The sequence below is a fragment of the Cydia amplana genome, chromosome Z, assembly GCF_948474715.1.
Source record: "Cydia amplana chromosome Z, ilCydAmpl1.1, whole genome shotgun sequence".
Taxonomy (NCBI): domain Eukaryota; kingdom Metazoa; phylum Arthropoda; class Insecta; order Lepidoptera; family Tortricidae; genus Cydia; species Cydia amplana.
The window spans coordinates 7,426,665-7,443,903 of NC_086096.1; the positions used below are offsets into that span (position 1 = coordinate 7,426,665).

At 38.7% G+C, this 17,239-nt stretch overlaps 1 protein-coding gene across 2 annotated transcripts; it reads right to left on the reverse strand.

Annotated features, from left to right (window-relative positions):
- Positions 1-603: 603 nt before the first annotated feature.
- LOC134661690 (uncharacterized) lies at positions 604-14,668 on the reverse strand. 2 transcript variants are annotated; one of them, XM_063517855.1, is made up of 6 exons: positions 14,586-14,668; positions 9,874-9,966; positions 9,430-9,516; positions 5,820-6,013; positions 3,638-3,754; positions 604-732 (listed from the first exon to the last, which is right to left on the reverse strand). In XM_063517855.1, the coding sequence occupies exons 1-6, from the start codon at positions 14,632-14,634 to the stop codon at positions 628-630; spliced, it is 645 nt and encodes a 214-aa protein (XP_063373925.1). In that variant the 5' UTR covers positions 14,635-14,668; the 3' UTR covers positions 604-627. The 2 variants fall into 2 exon arrangements, with proteins under 2 accessions (XP_063373925.1, XP_063373926.1); XM_063517856.1 differs by lacking the exon at positions 9,430-9,516.
- Positions 14,669-17,239: the final 2,571 nt, after the last annotated feature.

Below are 17,239 nucleotides of genomic sequence, written 5' to 3' on the forward strand. Positions count from 1 at the left end.
TGTCTTATTAAAGATACTTTGCTTCAAACTCAAATACTTTTGATACAAGCTTGTTGTACGTCGTAAACGTCAGTTAAGTCATTTGTTTTGTTAATTGCAGCTTTTCTTTAGCCACCTTCAGTCGTTAACATCCGACTAGCTTGAAGGTACAGTCGAGTTTATAAATATGTATACATTTCGTCACTTTAACCCATTGCAATAAGGTGAAAAAATGTGTCCATATTATACTCCATAAACATTACATTCGTATACCACAAACAACATGTACAATGCTTAATTTCTTTTCAATCAGATACTGGTATCTAGTAACAAATAAAACTAGTAAATTCTTGCAAAAAGCTTACACGGGACTGTTCACCGTGTGTGTTAGTGTAAGGCCTGAGTGGACGCTCGAAGCGGAGCGTTCGGCGGGGCGTGCAGCGTGGCGTCGGGCTCACAAGTGATTTGAGCAGCGTGCACTAAGGCCGCTCCTATACGTTTGCATTTGTTTAACATGCACGCCGCACGCCCCGCCCCGCTGCACGCCCAACTCGAGCGTCCACTCAAGCCTTACACTTAAGCTCACCAGACCGTAGCTAAGGACTTTCTTACTTAAAGTAATCATGGCTTGGGTTCCGTTATGATATGCTATGTGCAGTTGGAGGCGCGCTGCTGACGCCAGGCAGAGTGGAAGCCGGCGGCCGAGTCCGAGTCCGAGTCGCCGGTCTCGCTGCTCCCGATGCGTGCTCGCGGCTGTAAACAGGGCCGTCTAGTGTTGTGAATAACGCTCATTTTGAGGCTTAAAGACTCGAACCCTTAAGACTCTCGAGGCTTAACGCCTCAAAGGCGCCAAAGACGATTTCTTACATCCATACGCGTAAAATACAATTCTCAAATATAGTCGAGTCTTTAAGACTTACGAGTCTTGAGGGCTCGAGTCTTTAAGCCTAAAAATAAGCGTTATTCACAACACTGGGGCCGTCTTAGTGTAAGGCCTGAGTAGACTCGGAGCGGAGCGTGCGGCGTGGCGTCGGGCTCACAAGTGATTTGAGCAGCGTGCACTAAGGCCGCTACTATACGTTTGCATTTGTTTAACATGCACGCCGCACGCCCCGCCGCGCTGCACGCCCAACTTGAGCGTCCACTCAGGCCTTACACTTAAACTATGCTGGGGCCCCTGGGCACATAAGAATTTGGGGCCCTTTTGGAAAGTAAAGAAAGCTAATTAAACTAACATTTTTCTACTATGATCTTCTATTTATTATAGATATCAGATGTACTGTTACTGTCTGTCCTTGGGGGCCCCTGAGGATGGGGGCCCTGGGCACGGGCCCCGTGTGCCCTTATGTTAAAGACGGTACTGGCTGTAAACGCAACAACTACGGTTAACCAAGTGACGCTTCATGTCCAATATATTTTGACGACCGGTCTGGCATAGTGAGTAATTGCCAGGGTCCGTACTTTTCATACCGTTGACGCAAAAATGACGTCACGCTGCATAGAGTATGATTGCAATTATTATTTTGTCATAATTAATCATTTTGACAACCTCTGCAGATAACCGACATCGATACTTGAAATAATCAGTACGATGTCTAATTGACTTTTATCTTATTGTCACTCAACTAAATAACGGCACCTGTCAGATTAAAACAATACATATTTTACTTAAAATATATCAAATATTTGTTAGGTATTGTTGGAAAAATGTAAATAGGCACAATGTCATCTTTACACGAGTTTTGCAACAGATATCCGTTTTTAATTGTAAATTACGAAAACTATTGAAGTAATTGGTACATGATTAAAATGATTGACGAGTAATGATTAATAATTGCAATAAAACTATTTTCACCTCAGCAGCTCGAAACCAGGGTACTTTGCTACTTAAAAACAGTGAGCAAAATCGCATTTTCCTCACTGAGTGAGACAAAATGACATTCAAGTGACCTTAATATTCAAATGTCATTTCAACATGCGGGGTCTAATACAAGTACGAAATACTTGGATTCTATTATCTCTGTCCCTTTCCCGTCTTTAGCAAAAAGAAAGAGACAAAAAAAAGTTCAAACTATATTCAACGGTACATTGACGGTTTATAATAGACCCCCGAAAAACGTCAGAACGCATTGTTCCAAAATACACACGAGTATGGATTCTTAATAATTAATTAATGAAAATAAAATTTAGGATTTCATAAAAACTGATAAAAACACTATATTTTACGTTATTTATTGTACGATTAAAATAATGAACTCAAGAAATACACAGAATATCACGTAAAATAAATAATTATAGTTTTAAGAATCTCTACTAGTATATCTTAAGAAAGCATGAGTGAATAGGTAAGTGATCTACTATAGAATCTTTCGCTTGCACGGGACTCAAAATAAGCACTCGAATAAATATCAAACTTTGATCTCTTGTTGTACAAATAACTATTGGGATCATCCTATCTATCTAGCAGCGTGACGTCAAATTGATGTCAACGGCATGAAAAGTACGGGCCCTGGTAATTACCCTGCCTATGAAGCCGATTGTCCTTGGTTCGAATCCCGGTAAGGGCATTTATTTGTGTGATGAGCACAAATATTTGTTTCTGAGTAAAGTGTCTTTTCTGTATTATATAATATACAATAAGTAAAATAAATAATATACAATTACTTTTGGCTTTTATCTTCATTATTAGTCACGATTTTGTATTAATTAACAATTATCTCTGTACATTGAAGCGATAGTAATGTTTTCTAAAATAGATTTATTTGCAATCATCCAATTAGGTGTTGGAAATTGTATCGTTAAATTAAAATAGCATTCCTTAGAAATAATTAGTTAAGCAAGAATAATTTAATATACTTGGTCAACCAGATCTTGTCAGTAGAAAAAGGCGGCAAATTTGAAAAATGTAGGCGCTAAGGGATATCGTTCCATAGAAAATTTGAATTTCGCGCTTTTTACTGACAAGATTTGGTTGACCGTCTATAACTAGGTACTCAAAACGTGACGCTAAGCTGTAAGCAATAGTGACGGCATGCTTTTGATCGTGTTCGTTACCGGACTTTAGCCTTATGAGTCTCATAAAACCTCCTCCTCCGCAAATGAAGCCCCTCCCAAACCAAAACCTTGAGTAACAAGTTTCCGAACTCTTATAAAAAATAAAACAGCCAAGCAAATTCTTGGTAGCGAAAGTATTAATAGCTTTTAGGCTAGTGCTAAAGCAGTATCATGGTATAATAATATACTCCGCCTGGTACTCTCTTCCGACCACGTGACTGACACAAGCCTACGTCATCATGCGACAGCGCTATATAATAATATGCAATAGCGCTATATAAAGTGGCAATGTTATTGTGACGTATATAGATGGTCAAGCAGATCTTGTCAGTAGAAAAAGGCGGCAAATTTGAAAAATGTAGGCGCGAAGGGATATCCCTTAGAAAATTGCGCCTGTTTCTACTGACAAGATTTGCTTGACCAAGTATATGTTTTGACATAAGTAAAATAGTAGTCTTGTACATCACTAGTAAATTCATCATGGCGACAATTTCAATATGGCGGTTAGTTTACATAGTTTGCAAGTTCTATTGACGACGACTTTAGGCTTGTGTCACTCTGGGAAGAGAAGAGCATGTTTTATTAGACTATGAGCAGTATGTACCTGGTCAGGAGTAGTGGGCGTGCTTCGGCTATGGGAGCCCAGGCCTCGGCGCCCCGTGGCACCTCGCCGTCTCACCTTGCCGCTGTTCGTAGGCGGTGGCATCAGCTTGTCATCCTTCTGAAATTAAACAATAGGGATGATGACATTGATGACACATGGCTTTTTCTAAAATAAATATCGAAAACCCGATTCTTTCAAATCTGGACATGCTTGGGCTCATTCTACTCAGAATCGACAGCACTCTCCATCCTACCATTAAAAAAAGATGTCCCAAAATGTCCATTCCATTACGTCACGTTTTTAGTATGAGAAAATTGTTCACTTGTATGTAACGTGACGTAGTGGAATGTACAATTTTCATACATAATTTTGGGACAATTTTTTTTATCATCAGGATTGAATATGCTAGTGATTCTGAGTTGAAAGAACCCAAAAACACCAGGATCTGGGAGAATCGGGTTTTCAATATTTATTTTAGAAAGCATGTTGAATTTTATAACAAAATCTAGTAAAATAGATAGCAAACGAGCTATTTATCACAATAATGTGGATATTAAAATAAAATATTGAAAAATTACAAAAATACAGGACCTGAAAGTTTCAAAATTTAAGTTTTTTTTAACATTAGATAGAAGATTTAACGATAGAAGTAAGGGTACCATTCGATTCCTTACATTTCATCCAAAAAAATATTGTATAGCAACTATATACGTAAATGCAATATTTCACCGACAAAAACGCAATTTTCTTGTTTTGTCCATACTACAAGATGGGCTCCCAGAGACCTTGACGTCACGTTCCCTTATCGTATTGTTTAGGCGTTTCGCGAGTGAAGTGCGACTGTCGGCCTTTGACTAAAATTTCTGACTTTTATGTAACTTTAATGCAATGGGTCCCATATAGACATTTGATCCTAAAAACAAACCCGATCGATTGATACCATAAATGAAAATTAGTCATGTAGCCTATTATAATGATCCTCGGGCTCGGCTGGAATCCTTGTACGACTTTGTGCCGGTGGCTATCGAGACGGCAGGGCCTTGGGGGTCAGAGGCTCGCGCCTTCTTTAGGGATTTGGGGCGTCGTTTGCGCGAGAGGGGCTGCGATCCTCGCTCTGGGACGTATCTGGTTTCCATTGCAGTTCAGCGGGCGAACGCAGCAGGAATAATGGGGACCTTTGAGCCAGGTACGATTCATGGGTGGTTTATTTTAGATTTTTTAATCTTATTATAGTAATAATTGATATTTTGTGCTGTATTTATTTGTAGTTTTAGTATATAAGTTAGTTTATTATAATGATTAAAAAAACAAGATGATTATGGTGGAGGCGGATTCACCAATTGGCGAGAGGTCACACAGGACTGAGAAAAGTGGCGCTGTCTTGTGTCGGAAGCCAAGTCTCATTTTGGTTCGCTGCCCAACGAAGTAAGTAAGTAAATAAAAAAACAAGAGGAGAATTTTCTCAGGAATTGACACACCGATCGATAAAACGATCAGCTAATTAGCCCATTCCTACAGATTATGCACGCTTCTTACACGTGTTTACTCTATTTAAAGCTTTTACCCAACTTTACAATTCATCTGTCACTACACTCACTACATAGTATAAAACGAAATGGCTTCCCGCTGTCTGTCTGTATGCTTAGATCTTTAACCTTTCGAACGCCAGACGACGAAGGAATATGCCGTGCCCCAGACGCCAGGCGATCGCGATTGAAGCTGTCGGCTGTAGCCGTCTTTGGCGCCCTTGGCAAGACTTTCCGATGACGGCCACAGCCGACTGTGTAGCATACGCCTCTGACCGACGGCCTGGATCGTGCCAGCGCGTGCATTTGAGCAAGCCCGACGAGCCTCTCCGTCCCCCCCTCTCTTGTGTGACCAACGCTTCTGCGTCCTTGCAGCAGAACTGCTGGCTGGCGCAGTCACTTAACGGTAACGGTTAACGGTAATACTGCATTGGTGAAGCTGTCGGCTGTAGCCGTCTTTGGCGCCCTTGGCAAGACTTTCCGATGACGGCCACAGCCGACTGTGGCGGTCAATGGGTTAAAACTACGCAACGGATTTTGATGCGGTTTGTTTTAATTAAATAGATAGAGTGATTCAAGAGGAAGGATTATGTATAATTAGTTAACCCGTGCGAAGCCGGGGCGGGTCGCTAGTGTAGTTACAAATAGAAACAAACCTGCAGGTTATCCGCCGAGCCCCAGCTCTTATGCGCGGCGTCGTCCGAATTGCGATCGAGTGGCCTGTCTCTGCCCGACTTGGGCATGTACGCGGACGACCGCGTCGCGCCCACGCCCAGGAAGTTGCTGAACGCCTCCGTTGTCTTTTTCACGCGGACGTTCAACGACCCGATCCGGAGGAAACCCTCCTTTTCTAGGGGAGTAAATCGGCAACATTGTAAAGTAAGGTCAATCGGGTTTAGCGTCAAATATTACCAAAGTCCGTTGATCAAGGAGCGCCTTGTCACTAAGGGCTCATTTAAGGCTGATTTAGACGGCGCGCGAACTCGTATAAGATTTTAGTTACATTGCGGACCATGGAGGTTACATCAATTCAACCGACCAATCAAAACCCGCAATGTAATGAAACTCACATGCGAGTTCTCGCATCGTCTAAATGAGCCCTTAGATGGTGCGAGAACTCGCATGCGAGTTTCATTACATTGCGTGATTTGATCGGTCGGCTGAATTGTTGTAGCCTCAATGGTCCGCAATGTAACTAAAATAGCATGCGAGTTCGCGCGCCGTCTAAATGAGCCCCAAGACAGTGTAATGTCAGTTCGACTTGAAAGATACCTTCATCTAGACATACAAGTGTACTAAAGTATGTTAATAACGTCACTATTTACAAGGACCGACTAGAAGTTAAATAATAAGGCCGTAGAACAAATACAGGTAAACATAGAATATACAAACACATAGGTACCTATTAATATGTGGACATCACACACAGAAAAGTGAAGAGTGACAAAGAGGTAAGTTGGGTTACATCAGAAGACCGAATATTTTCACAGTTAATTGGTACCTGTACCAGGTACCTGTACCGGCAATAATATGTTATTTATTACACAACGAAGACCGCAAAAATATCTGACGCGATCTTATTTGTAGAGCCATAAGAACGTGTCACATATTTTTGCGGCCTCCGAAGAGTAACATATTATTGCAGATTACTGTAAATAAATACATTTTGACAAAATGTGTTGTAGACATTATAAAAAGTTCCCTCCGCCATACCTTTTACCCCTATACAAGTATAATCCCACAGTGGCACTCACTATTAATACTTGCCTATTATTATTTAATATTCTGTTAAAGGTCAATTTAATTAGTGGTGTTCCATCAAATCATAATCTTTCGGATAATTTATGCCAAAATCAACTAAGTACATCAAGATTAAAAAGTGTTTTAACTATTTAAGAATATGACAAAACAACCAAATAGTCGTCAAGAAGATATTGTCAAAGACTCCGAAATTAATCGGATGATAGTGGATACGTATTTTACGCAGTTAAAATTGGGTTTAATTTAGTTATAACCGTTCTAGGATTGCCAATTAATAACTTTTTAGTGCTTCGTACTAAACATTGTTCACGACCGAAGTAATCAAATAAGTGCTCTTATGGGACCACTTTGGTTTTGTAAATCGGTTGAAATTATTTTGCTCAGAGACCGTATTTCGCTTTATTAGGTAGCCTAAAATTCGGACCAATTATAGCTACTACTTACTACCACTAACACGGGGATAAAGTTAACTATTTTTTATTTACAACACATTTACTTACAGCAAAGAATCAAAATGATACCTATAACTGTAATCTTCAGAAAACTCGTGACGATAAGTACGAACCAAAGACCCCTACATACAACAAGAAAGGAAGATTAGGCTGTGCTTGTCAAAACCAAATTGTATGGGACATTTATTAATCATTAGAAAATAATTGACACATTAAAGTTGCTGCATCTTTTCCATTAAGTAAACTACTTTAACTTGTTAAAAAATCTATCTACGAAACGTTACTAATTATAATTACTTATGGAACTAAAAAAAATAACAAATGTAGAATTATAAGACTTGTAATGTAATAAGTGGTTTACCTTTGTTTTGTCGCCAATTTTTCTGTAGAATTTTGTTTCACAGAAAATTTTTCAAGTAATTTCATATTGCAAAATAATCATTACACAGAATATTTAATTCAAACAATTTTAGTTCGGTTTAGTTCCATTTCACAGAAAAAATTAAAAAATTATTTCTTTTTAAGGATAATTTATCCATGTGAAATTCATTTCACAGAATTATCGATATGTATAAAAGTTGCTTCTTATAAATATGGTTCACCAAAATTTAAAATACAGAACAGTTATTTAGTCGAACATTAATTTCATAGAATAATATGATTAAAGTATTCTTCATACATATTATATTTGTTAGGCCGAAAGTCATTCCAACGTTAACAAAAACATTGCGGGTAAAATCATATCAAATGTTGACGCAAATGAATGTAAATGTTGCGGAGTTGATATTGTTGGAGTTATATTCTTTATCGAGTCGTGGTCCGCATCTGCTCCGGCGCTACGGGCAAAGCAGCCCCTTCGCCCTTGCGTATCAAAGCGCAGGCACAAATGCTCGCCTCCGCAGCTTCGGCTTGCTGGTCGCCTTAAGGCGACCAGCCTCAGCCGCTACGGCTCACATTGTGCTCTGCACTTTGCTACGGCGGGCGAGGGCAGCTTCCCCTCCGCGCCTCCGGCTTTTTACATACACTCTAGGGGTAGGACAGACAAGACCACGTGGATAGTGGGGTGCTCCGATTCGGATTTTGGTTAGTTAGACTTTTAAGTAAATGTGCGTTTATGTGTATTGGAAATGAGTTTTAAATGAATACTAGGTGAAAGGTAATTTAGTGAAGTAATAATAGTTGAAATCAATATTCTGTGAACTGTAGTGTCGTACAAATAATACTCAATGAATAATAATTCTACAGTTAGTATTTTATTTTATTAAAAAATCTTTCAATAAATATTCTGAATTTTAATTAAGTTACATAGTATGTTTCTTTAAAATGAATAATCGAAGAAACAAAATTAATTGTAACAAAAATGTGGGATTCGATTATTCTATGAATAATTTTCGTTAAAACAAAATTCGGCAAAAAATTTGACGGTAAAATAAGGGTACACCTGTAATAAGTACCTATTTAAATACTTAAGTCAAGTTTAAGACTCGCATGCCTCAATATCTTATCATCTTTAAATTAGTATGCTACCGAGATGGCGAAAGAAACTGTCATCATTTTCATCAGTCTTAATTGTGACGTAATCTATGAAAAGGGACCTTACTGTCGATGGCGCTTACGCCGCACAGCGTCGCTTATAAAAATAAATAATAATTGTATGTTGAAACAAGTTTTAAATAAATACCTACGTAGATGAAAAAATACAATCTTGCCTTTTATCAAATCACATCATTTTTTGAGAAATTTGCGAAATAGTTATCCAAATACCTATCGGTTACAAATAAGAAGTCCCTACCACAGTTATAAAACCTGGCAGGGTTCCATACATAATAATATCGGTATTTAACTAAACATAAGACAAACTCTTTATTTTATTTACGCGAGCGGAGCTGCGGGCCCGGCTAGTCGTTAATAATGGTGTAAGCGCCATCGACAATAAGGCCCCTTTTCATAGATAACGTCACAATTAGATTTTACCACAAACACAGCCGAGTATTAGAGGTGTAAGAGACAAACAAAGTGTAATTATAATCCACCAGTATTGTCCATTTCTTACTTGACATCGCATGAACTGTTGAATGAGGGGTGACTCTTAAAACCGGTGGAGAGGTGACAGTCCGTTTCAAATCGAACGTATTCGCCTCTGCAAAGTATACTCCGTGAATTCGACAGTTTATAATTAGTCTGAGGTAAAAAGTTACGCATGTAGTACCTACTTATTAGTTTCTGCTCGTCGCTATTTTCAGAGACTAGTGCAAAAATATTGTCTCATAAAAAATACTGTTTCTTTCAAGAAAATATTTCATATGATTTTTAACACGCTACTACCGGGTTCCATCGGGTATCGGATAAAGGCAAATAACCCACAACGTCATACTTTTCATAGAAGTATAAATATTCTTATGCTAATGCAGACTATGCCTTTTAAAATGTACAATATACAATTTGTGATCTAACTCTGTACCAGTGTAAAAATGTACCAGTTGTAAAGTGCACTCACTTCTGTAGGAGCCTGGAGACATGGAGGTGTCAATGTTGACTAGATATTGCCTTGGCTTCCGGCCAGACCAGTCTCTGGCGTTTGGATCCGCATCTAAAAAAATAGACGAAGTTATTAAAAAAATAGTTAATATGCATACTGTTCACCTTTTCAGGGTGTACAACAGTGTCAGGTAGGGCGACAACGTTTTTCGTGGCTATGTAAGCCAGCAAACACGACCACAGGCCTGGCAGGTGTAATGTACCCGTGGCGAACAGGTGTCGGGCTGATGGCGCTTGGCTCGCTTACTTGCGAGTGTCTTAAACCAAGCGTTGTCGTGAATTTTACGCCCGTCGAACACCAGTTTGCGCCACTTGTCTCTGTCCTCGGCAAGCTCCTCCCATTTATAAACCGGGATGTTGAAGGAGTGCATGTCTCGCTTGGCGCAGTCCTTGTGCCGTAGCATCGGCCGACCGACGCTTCTCTTGGCATCAGCTATGGTGCCAAGCAAAACACGCCTAGGCAAACGAAAAGGTTGCATTCGATGTACATGCCCCAGCCAGCGTAAGCGTCTCTGCTTTAGCAGCGCAGAGGCTGGGCAGCAGAGCAATTTCAAGAACCCTCTCGTTCGTGACCCTGTCCTTCCAAGATATGCCCAATATGTCCGGATGCAGCGAATGTGGAAAGCGTTGAGACGACGTTCGTGCTTGGCATACGATGTCCAGGTCTCAGCTCCGTACAAGAGTATGCTCAGGATGCATGTTTGATAGACAACCACATCACATACACAAACCAAATAAACAAGAAATGACAAAAAGAGAACCTAGCCGGTCACTGTGCGAACGGATTACCATGATAGCGACGCATCGTCATGCATTAACAGGATTCTGGTTAGTCAATGGTGTCGCCATATAAAGCCGCTTACCCGCCACCTCGTCTAGCCCCGCTCTTCCTTAATAAGATGACATAATATATTAAAGAAAACATAAAAAAGCTCTCCAGTGGTGCAGGCAGGATTCGAACCGGCATCTTTAGCCATCCGGGCTAACGCCATGAACTAATCAACTATCGCTAATCAAGCCACCTCACTACGGCGGAACCGGTCCCAATTTCTCGACTAAATGCCATCTTAGTAAGACTAGGCGTCCTTAAGTTGTAAAAAGGGGCGAGCATGTACTGCACTTTGCGGTAGAAAAAACTGAAAGCAAGGTTGTAGAAAATAAGAAACATTTGGCTTTATAAACTTTATTTGGTACTAATGATACTTTTACATTAAATCGAGAATCGAAATAACATACCTAAATTTAGGGCCATTCGTGTACAAAATAGCAATTCAAACATTGCAACTTTTGTATAATTAGGTATAGGAATGGGTACACGGGAGAAGGTTTTGAATGATTCACGCATAGTTTCACTAAACTTATATCGACCGGGATATGCAAAAAGGGGAGCTCGAAAACAATACAAAAGGTAATCACTGTTCATATAAGTCTACGTGAGAAGGTGTAGTACTAACCTACTTAAAACTTAACATTTAGTTTAATTACATTTTATAATGAATTACTACACTTAACTATCAACATTCATAATATGTTACTTAAAAATAGAAAAGGTAACCCCTACGCCAAAGATGTAGAAATTCGATTCAGTTATGTTGAAACCCTAATAAACCTTAAAAACCATAATAATTATAAGACATAGTATTTTAATCCGCAGAATACAATATTTTAGATTAAGTCCTTATAATTATTAATTTTAACGATTAAACACAATCAAATAACAATTAAATATATATTCATTCACAGGTTAAGTTTAAATGTCGATTGGAGGTCTTCACAGAGTCACTTGGACTCCATACTCAAACTTGCCATAGTATTCAGGGTCCAGTTCAAACATCGGTTGGTAGCAATTGTAGCACACCCACTGCGCAATCTTTGGAATATACCACAACACGTGCATTCCCTCGATGAAACAGGGGCGGGCCGAGGGGCACCAAGGATGCGGCACAGCTCTTATGAACACTATATCTAAGTTGCTTGCATCTAGTTCGGCGAATTGTTCCTGGCACAGTAAGAGAAGATTCATTTTCAGCATTGGAGGGAGGCCGATGTACCGAAAGCAGATGTTTTCTGCAACGCGACAGAACGCTTCCACCGTGCGCGGGATGGGTAGTCAAGTGACGAGCGCCCCGGTGACTATGTCAGCCACGTAGGCGCGCATATCTGGCAATTCATCGAAATCACCGTTATGTTCCCACCAGTTGGCCATATTCTGCAATAAAAAAAACTGAGTGTCAACAGTGATTCAATTTATCACTAAAAATTGCATGAGCTAAGTATTTTAAAGGGAATTTGGGCAGACGTGGTGTGTAAGGTCTTTCAAACGAATCCCTACTACATACTATAAATGCGAAAGTAGACTCTGTATGTACCTCTCCACGCTTAAACTGCTGAACCAATTTAGATGAAATTTGATATGGAGACAGTTTGATGCCCGGGGAAGGACTTGATAGGTTATATCATTCATTCATTCATTCATTTATTCAGGTAATTCACACACACAGGTAACAACACAATATCTAAACTTAATTACAAAAGTATCGGTAAACCAGTAACGTTTGTCTCGATACTCCATCCGCGGTAGATTTTATACAACAATAGAATATCTTTTAACTTAAGAAACTACTTACATTCATAACATGCTCAACTTAATCTGTCATTTAAATTACAACAACCGACACCACTGCACTGAGCGCTAAATAAATAACATTTTTTCCTTATCCTATTGTTCAATCAATAAGATCATTGTTATCATTCCGTGCAGACGAAGTCGGGAGCACAAGCTCGTAGTAAAATAAATATTTATAAAAACAAAGTTTGTGTAATATTAATATGTTAGTATGTTACTAATACACACAACTGCCATGAAATAAAATATAGATAGAAAGAAAAATGGCAGTTCTAGATTAGCAGACAAAATGGAAAAAGGGATACATTTTTCAACATCTAGGTAAAATTTTAAGGCACATAATAAATACATATAAAAGTTAAACAAAGAGACGGATTGTAGTTATGCTATGCGTTAGCAAGCAGGCAATGCAAACTATCTTTCGCTGTAGGTCCTTCAATTCACTAAATCACACAAAGGCAATTAAACTTTGTTTGTCATATTAAAATACTTTTATTGTAAAAAATGTTTTGTTTTAATTAGTTCTCATTTGAAGTAACATAGTCAATAATGTCCAAGGGTACTTACAGGTGTTGTGGTCTCAGGTAAGGTGTTGCACGAGAGTTGCAGCTCCACACTAATCAGTGTCTGGGTACGTTTTGCCGGGCGGCCGATTGGTAATATTGGTATCGACCAATCTGTTATTATTTACGACGCATGCACTAACGAAGGGATGCGACGCAAAAACACTTGGCGATGATATATGACGAGAACAGTAAATCAATTCACATTTCGAGACAATCTAACGTAAGTTTGACAGAGTCCCAAATGAAAAAAATGTACTTTGGGTATTTAGGTGACGATATACAATTAATGAGCACACAAATCTCACTCGAACCTATTTACCACATAGGGTCGAACCAAACTGTTGGTATCGTTAAAGAGTTCGCTAAATTTTTATGTATGGAGTGTTTTATAGTAAAGCGCCGGGGCGCGGCGGCTGACGTTGATCAGTCTGTCAAATGTGGTTGGTGCAACTGGCCCTTAGTGTTGGTAAAAAGTCTAGAAACTGTAAAAGTAAAGTATTGATACATTCGATATTTGTATAGAAAAATAGAAGCACATCACTAAAGTATTAGATACTTTGCATCAAACTTTTCACTTTTCGTAGTTGTCTCGTTATCCCCTTCCACACAATATAAAACGAACGGGAAGCACTATGTGAAAAATAACAAATCAACAGTGTGTATACGAGTAAATTCTTTACCTGTAATTTTAGAACACAAGCGAGCGCTCTGCTCTGGGGAGCCATTAAAAGTGTGGGCTGGAGACATGAGATAATATGTAATCTGAAATCCAGCTTAAACGGGCACTGTCTCGCCTAAGTTGATACTATCCCCAGCGGTCGCTAAACAATGAAAATATACACGACTCTAATCCTGCGGCCGTCTCTAGGGACTTCCTTTATAAGGGTCCCGGTTATACGCCATCTGGTTTAAATAATTGGAACTCGTATCGCGGAAAGGATACGAAGCAACATCGGTTTGGGTTTCACAATACGCCATCGCCATCTAGTTTCAAACCTCGAAAACTAAAACCGAACGAGGTACATCCACAAAGCAGAGTTTTAGTAATTGAAGCAGTTCGAGGCTTTGGGTATAGATGACGTTAGTGACGTGAACAACTTTTGCAGCTTGCTGTACCTACTACATGTGAGCAAAGGGAATTTGAACACTACCATCTACACTAATGTTAAGTTATATTGTATTCTCTTTGATGAGGTTGAATTTTTTTAAATATCTACTTGAAGCGTCTACTTGAATCGCAGCTTTTTCGATGTTTTTTTTGTTTCTTGTTCGAAAAAAAAACGTTAGTGGACGGACGGATGCCGCATTGACCTTATATGAAAATAAAATGAAATTTGTTTCGTTTTAAAATTGAACGAAACATAACAAAAGGAACTCTTGTTCCTTTAATAATGATTCAATTTTCACTGGAGGTTATTTAATAATAGTTTTAGAACCGTGGGACTCTAGAGGTTAAAGTAAAATAAAACAAACACTTACCATAAGCTTCGACTAGCAGTCTGAAGAGATTTTCATGACGAAACTGCATGGCGATGTGTAGAGGAGTGTATCCCTGTCAAATATACACAGTTATACAATACAATACAAATCCTCTTTATTGCACAACCTCAAAAAACATTTACTGAGTGACACACATAATTGACAAATTACATGAAAATAAAGAGACGCGCAGAATTAGGTATACCTATACAGAGTGCATCTGCGTGAAGAGATTTCGATGCCGTGGACCGATTTCACTCCTCAGTAAATGCATACATCGGCTTAGGTGTCAATTACTGTCAAATTAAATATGAAACGTTATTAGTAATAACGAAGTTTACCCCTTATAGAAATAGTGTCCAAATTATGCAACTTTACATCGGTCTAAAAAAAAGACGTAAGAATAAACGAGGCATATTATCTTCATAAAATTTGTACCTCATACTACATTCATTCACATTCACAAATTACAATTAAAATATTTCCTTCAAACTATTTTATCGTAATCGACTTTACGTTTGCGACAGGCCATGTAGAATGTAGACCATCTGCCTCCTTCATATTACCTTTATATTGGAGTCGATATTAAACTTAGATCTAACTGAGTTCGCTATATATCAGCGACAGGTGTAAGGGGGAAGGATTCAATAGTGTAAGAATATTTTAACATAAAGAGATGGAACGTGTTAAAACAACCAGCTAGAGTTAGAAAGAAAACTCAGATACAATATCATATTTCGTCAGCCGATACTAAAAACACACAAAAATATATCAATCCCCACTGTATGCGTGTGCCATACAAATTAAAATTCCATTTAAACTCCCTGCTAAATCCTGCAACTAGAAGTTTATACCTACTTTAGAACGTTTTAAACATTCCCGTTACTTAAAGAGATTACCTACATAAATAAGTATACCTACACTACAGCCAGTTTTAACTTTAAATCGAAATCATTGACATGGTACTTCCCATGAATCTACAAGTAGTTAAGTAGTAGTGTAATAAAGCGCGAACTTACCCCATTCTGCTTCCGTCGTCAGCCGAGCACCACATGAAAAAGAGTGTAACGACAATTTAAGTATACTATAAACCAAGCAAAATAACCCCTTGCTGTTGCTCATTTGATTGGACATTACTCGTACACTTTATAGGTAGAGTTGAACCGGTGGTTTTAACTGCTGACGGGCATACAAAACTCTTAAGGGGTTACGTGAGCTCGCGTTCCGTCTAGAAAAAAAAAACAGCGATATTAAGGCTCCTTTCACATCCGGTTAGAAATCTTAATATTTTGTTTGTCAATATGCAGTTTTGCCATGTGCCTGCCCGCAGTGATTATAAAACTGTTATTAGTATCAGTTAACCCAACTAATGATACAGGTCCTATAATTCTCACTTTTCGGGGGAGAAAACAATCGAAACGCCAGATCACGTTTCCCCTTAACAAGCCCAAAAGATTCATTAACACGAATACAGTTTATTGCGCAAATGTTACTATTGATGGTAAATAGTAGAATTAGGGAATCTAACTCTTCCAGCACGGGAGGAACAGCCAGATCCCGGATTTTGCCTATCATATGATTTACTGCAGTAAATGTAATCATGACATCGCATCACGTCGTTAAATTATAGGACCCCGTGTCCTTAATATTTCCGAAAGGACTAACTCACTTATTCATAAAACGTAGCTACCTCTTACAAATCTCTGTTAAATTATGACTCTTTCTAACAAACAGAAATGTCAAATCAAAATGGAGAAAAGTAATAAACGATTATCAACGGTTTGTTATATTTGACAGCCGTTTATGAATGCACAACGCCATAAATAGTTTTCACCCTGTGAAGCTCTCGTAGTAAATGTATTTTTTTTTTGTTAATAAGGTATCGTAGTCAAATTAACAAAAACAAGCCGATGTGTAGATAACACAGGTCTTGTTCGCGGATGACTCATACACCAGCAAAATGTGAAAACAGAGATATGGGTAAATTAGTGTAACTAATCGACGATAGTCTATGAAAAAATAAAACAGACAATATATACCCGCTAAAATCATGATTTAGATGTGTTTAAAAAAATAAAGGTTTAAATTTTACAGTGCGTAGAGATAAACCCTGAGAGAGACCCTTCTTTAAATGCCACATACGCTAACAATAAAAATTTAAAGCACCTAATATTATGGACGCAACTCACACCTTTGCATAATGCGATTCCCGAACGACATCTGGTTCGGCTAACAGTTATTAGTATAAGAGGAATGCCCAGACTCTAGAGTGTCTAATTAAGTAAAAGGGAAAATATCAACTATCGATTATGTTTAGGTATACTGTATACTGACCGAGCGCTCGTAGACAACCTGCCGCGCGGCCCCAGCTAGCAGTTTCACTAAATTTTCATCGCCGCGCTTACAGGCCCAGTGCATCGCCGTCTGAAACACAATCAAACATTATATAGTCGGTGTAAGGTAAGAAGTAAATTTTGATAGAATTGAATTATGATTGATTGAAGCCAAGACCTACCGTTTAACTGATAGCTTTAGTGTCTTATATAAGGGTCAATTCCTAACTGTCAACACACACACACCGACTAATACTCATAGCGATACTATACGCAACGCAATTATTTAATTATTGCTAACACCAAGTTTTTTATTCAAAT

Excerpts from the sequence above, each read along its gene's own strand:
- LOC134661690 (XM_063517855.1), bottom strand. The coding sequence starts at position 14,634 with ATGCAGTTTCGTCATGAAAATCTCTTCAGACTGCTAGTCGAAGCTTAT. Across the intron at positions 6,014-9,429 it reads AACAGTTCATGCGATGTCAA|AAAAGGAGGGTTTCCTCCGG; the intron begins GTAAGAAATGGA and ends TTACTCCCCTAG. Across the intron at positions 733-3,637 it reads CGCCCACTACTCCTGACCAG|CCGCGAGCACGCATCGGGAG; the intron begins GTACATACTGCT and ends CCCTGTTTACAG.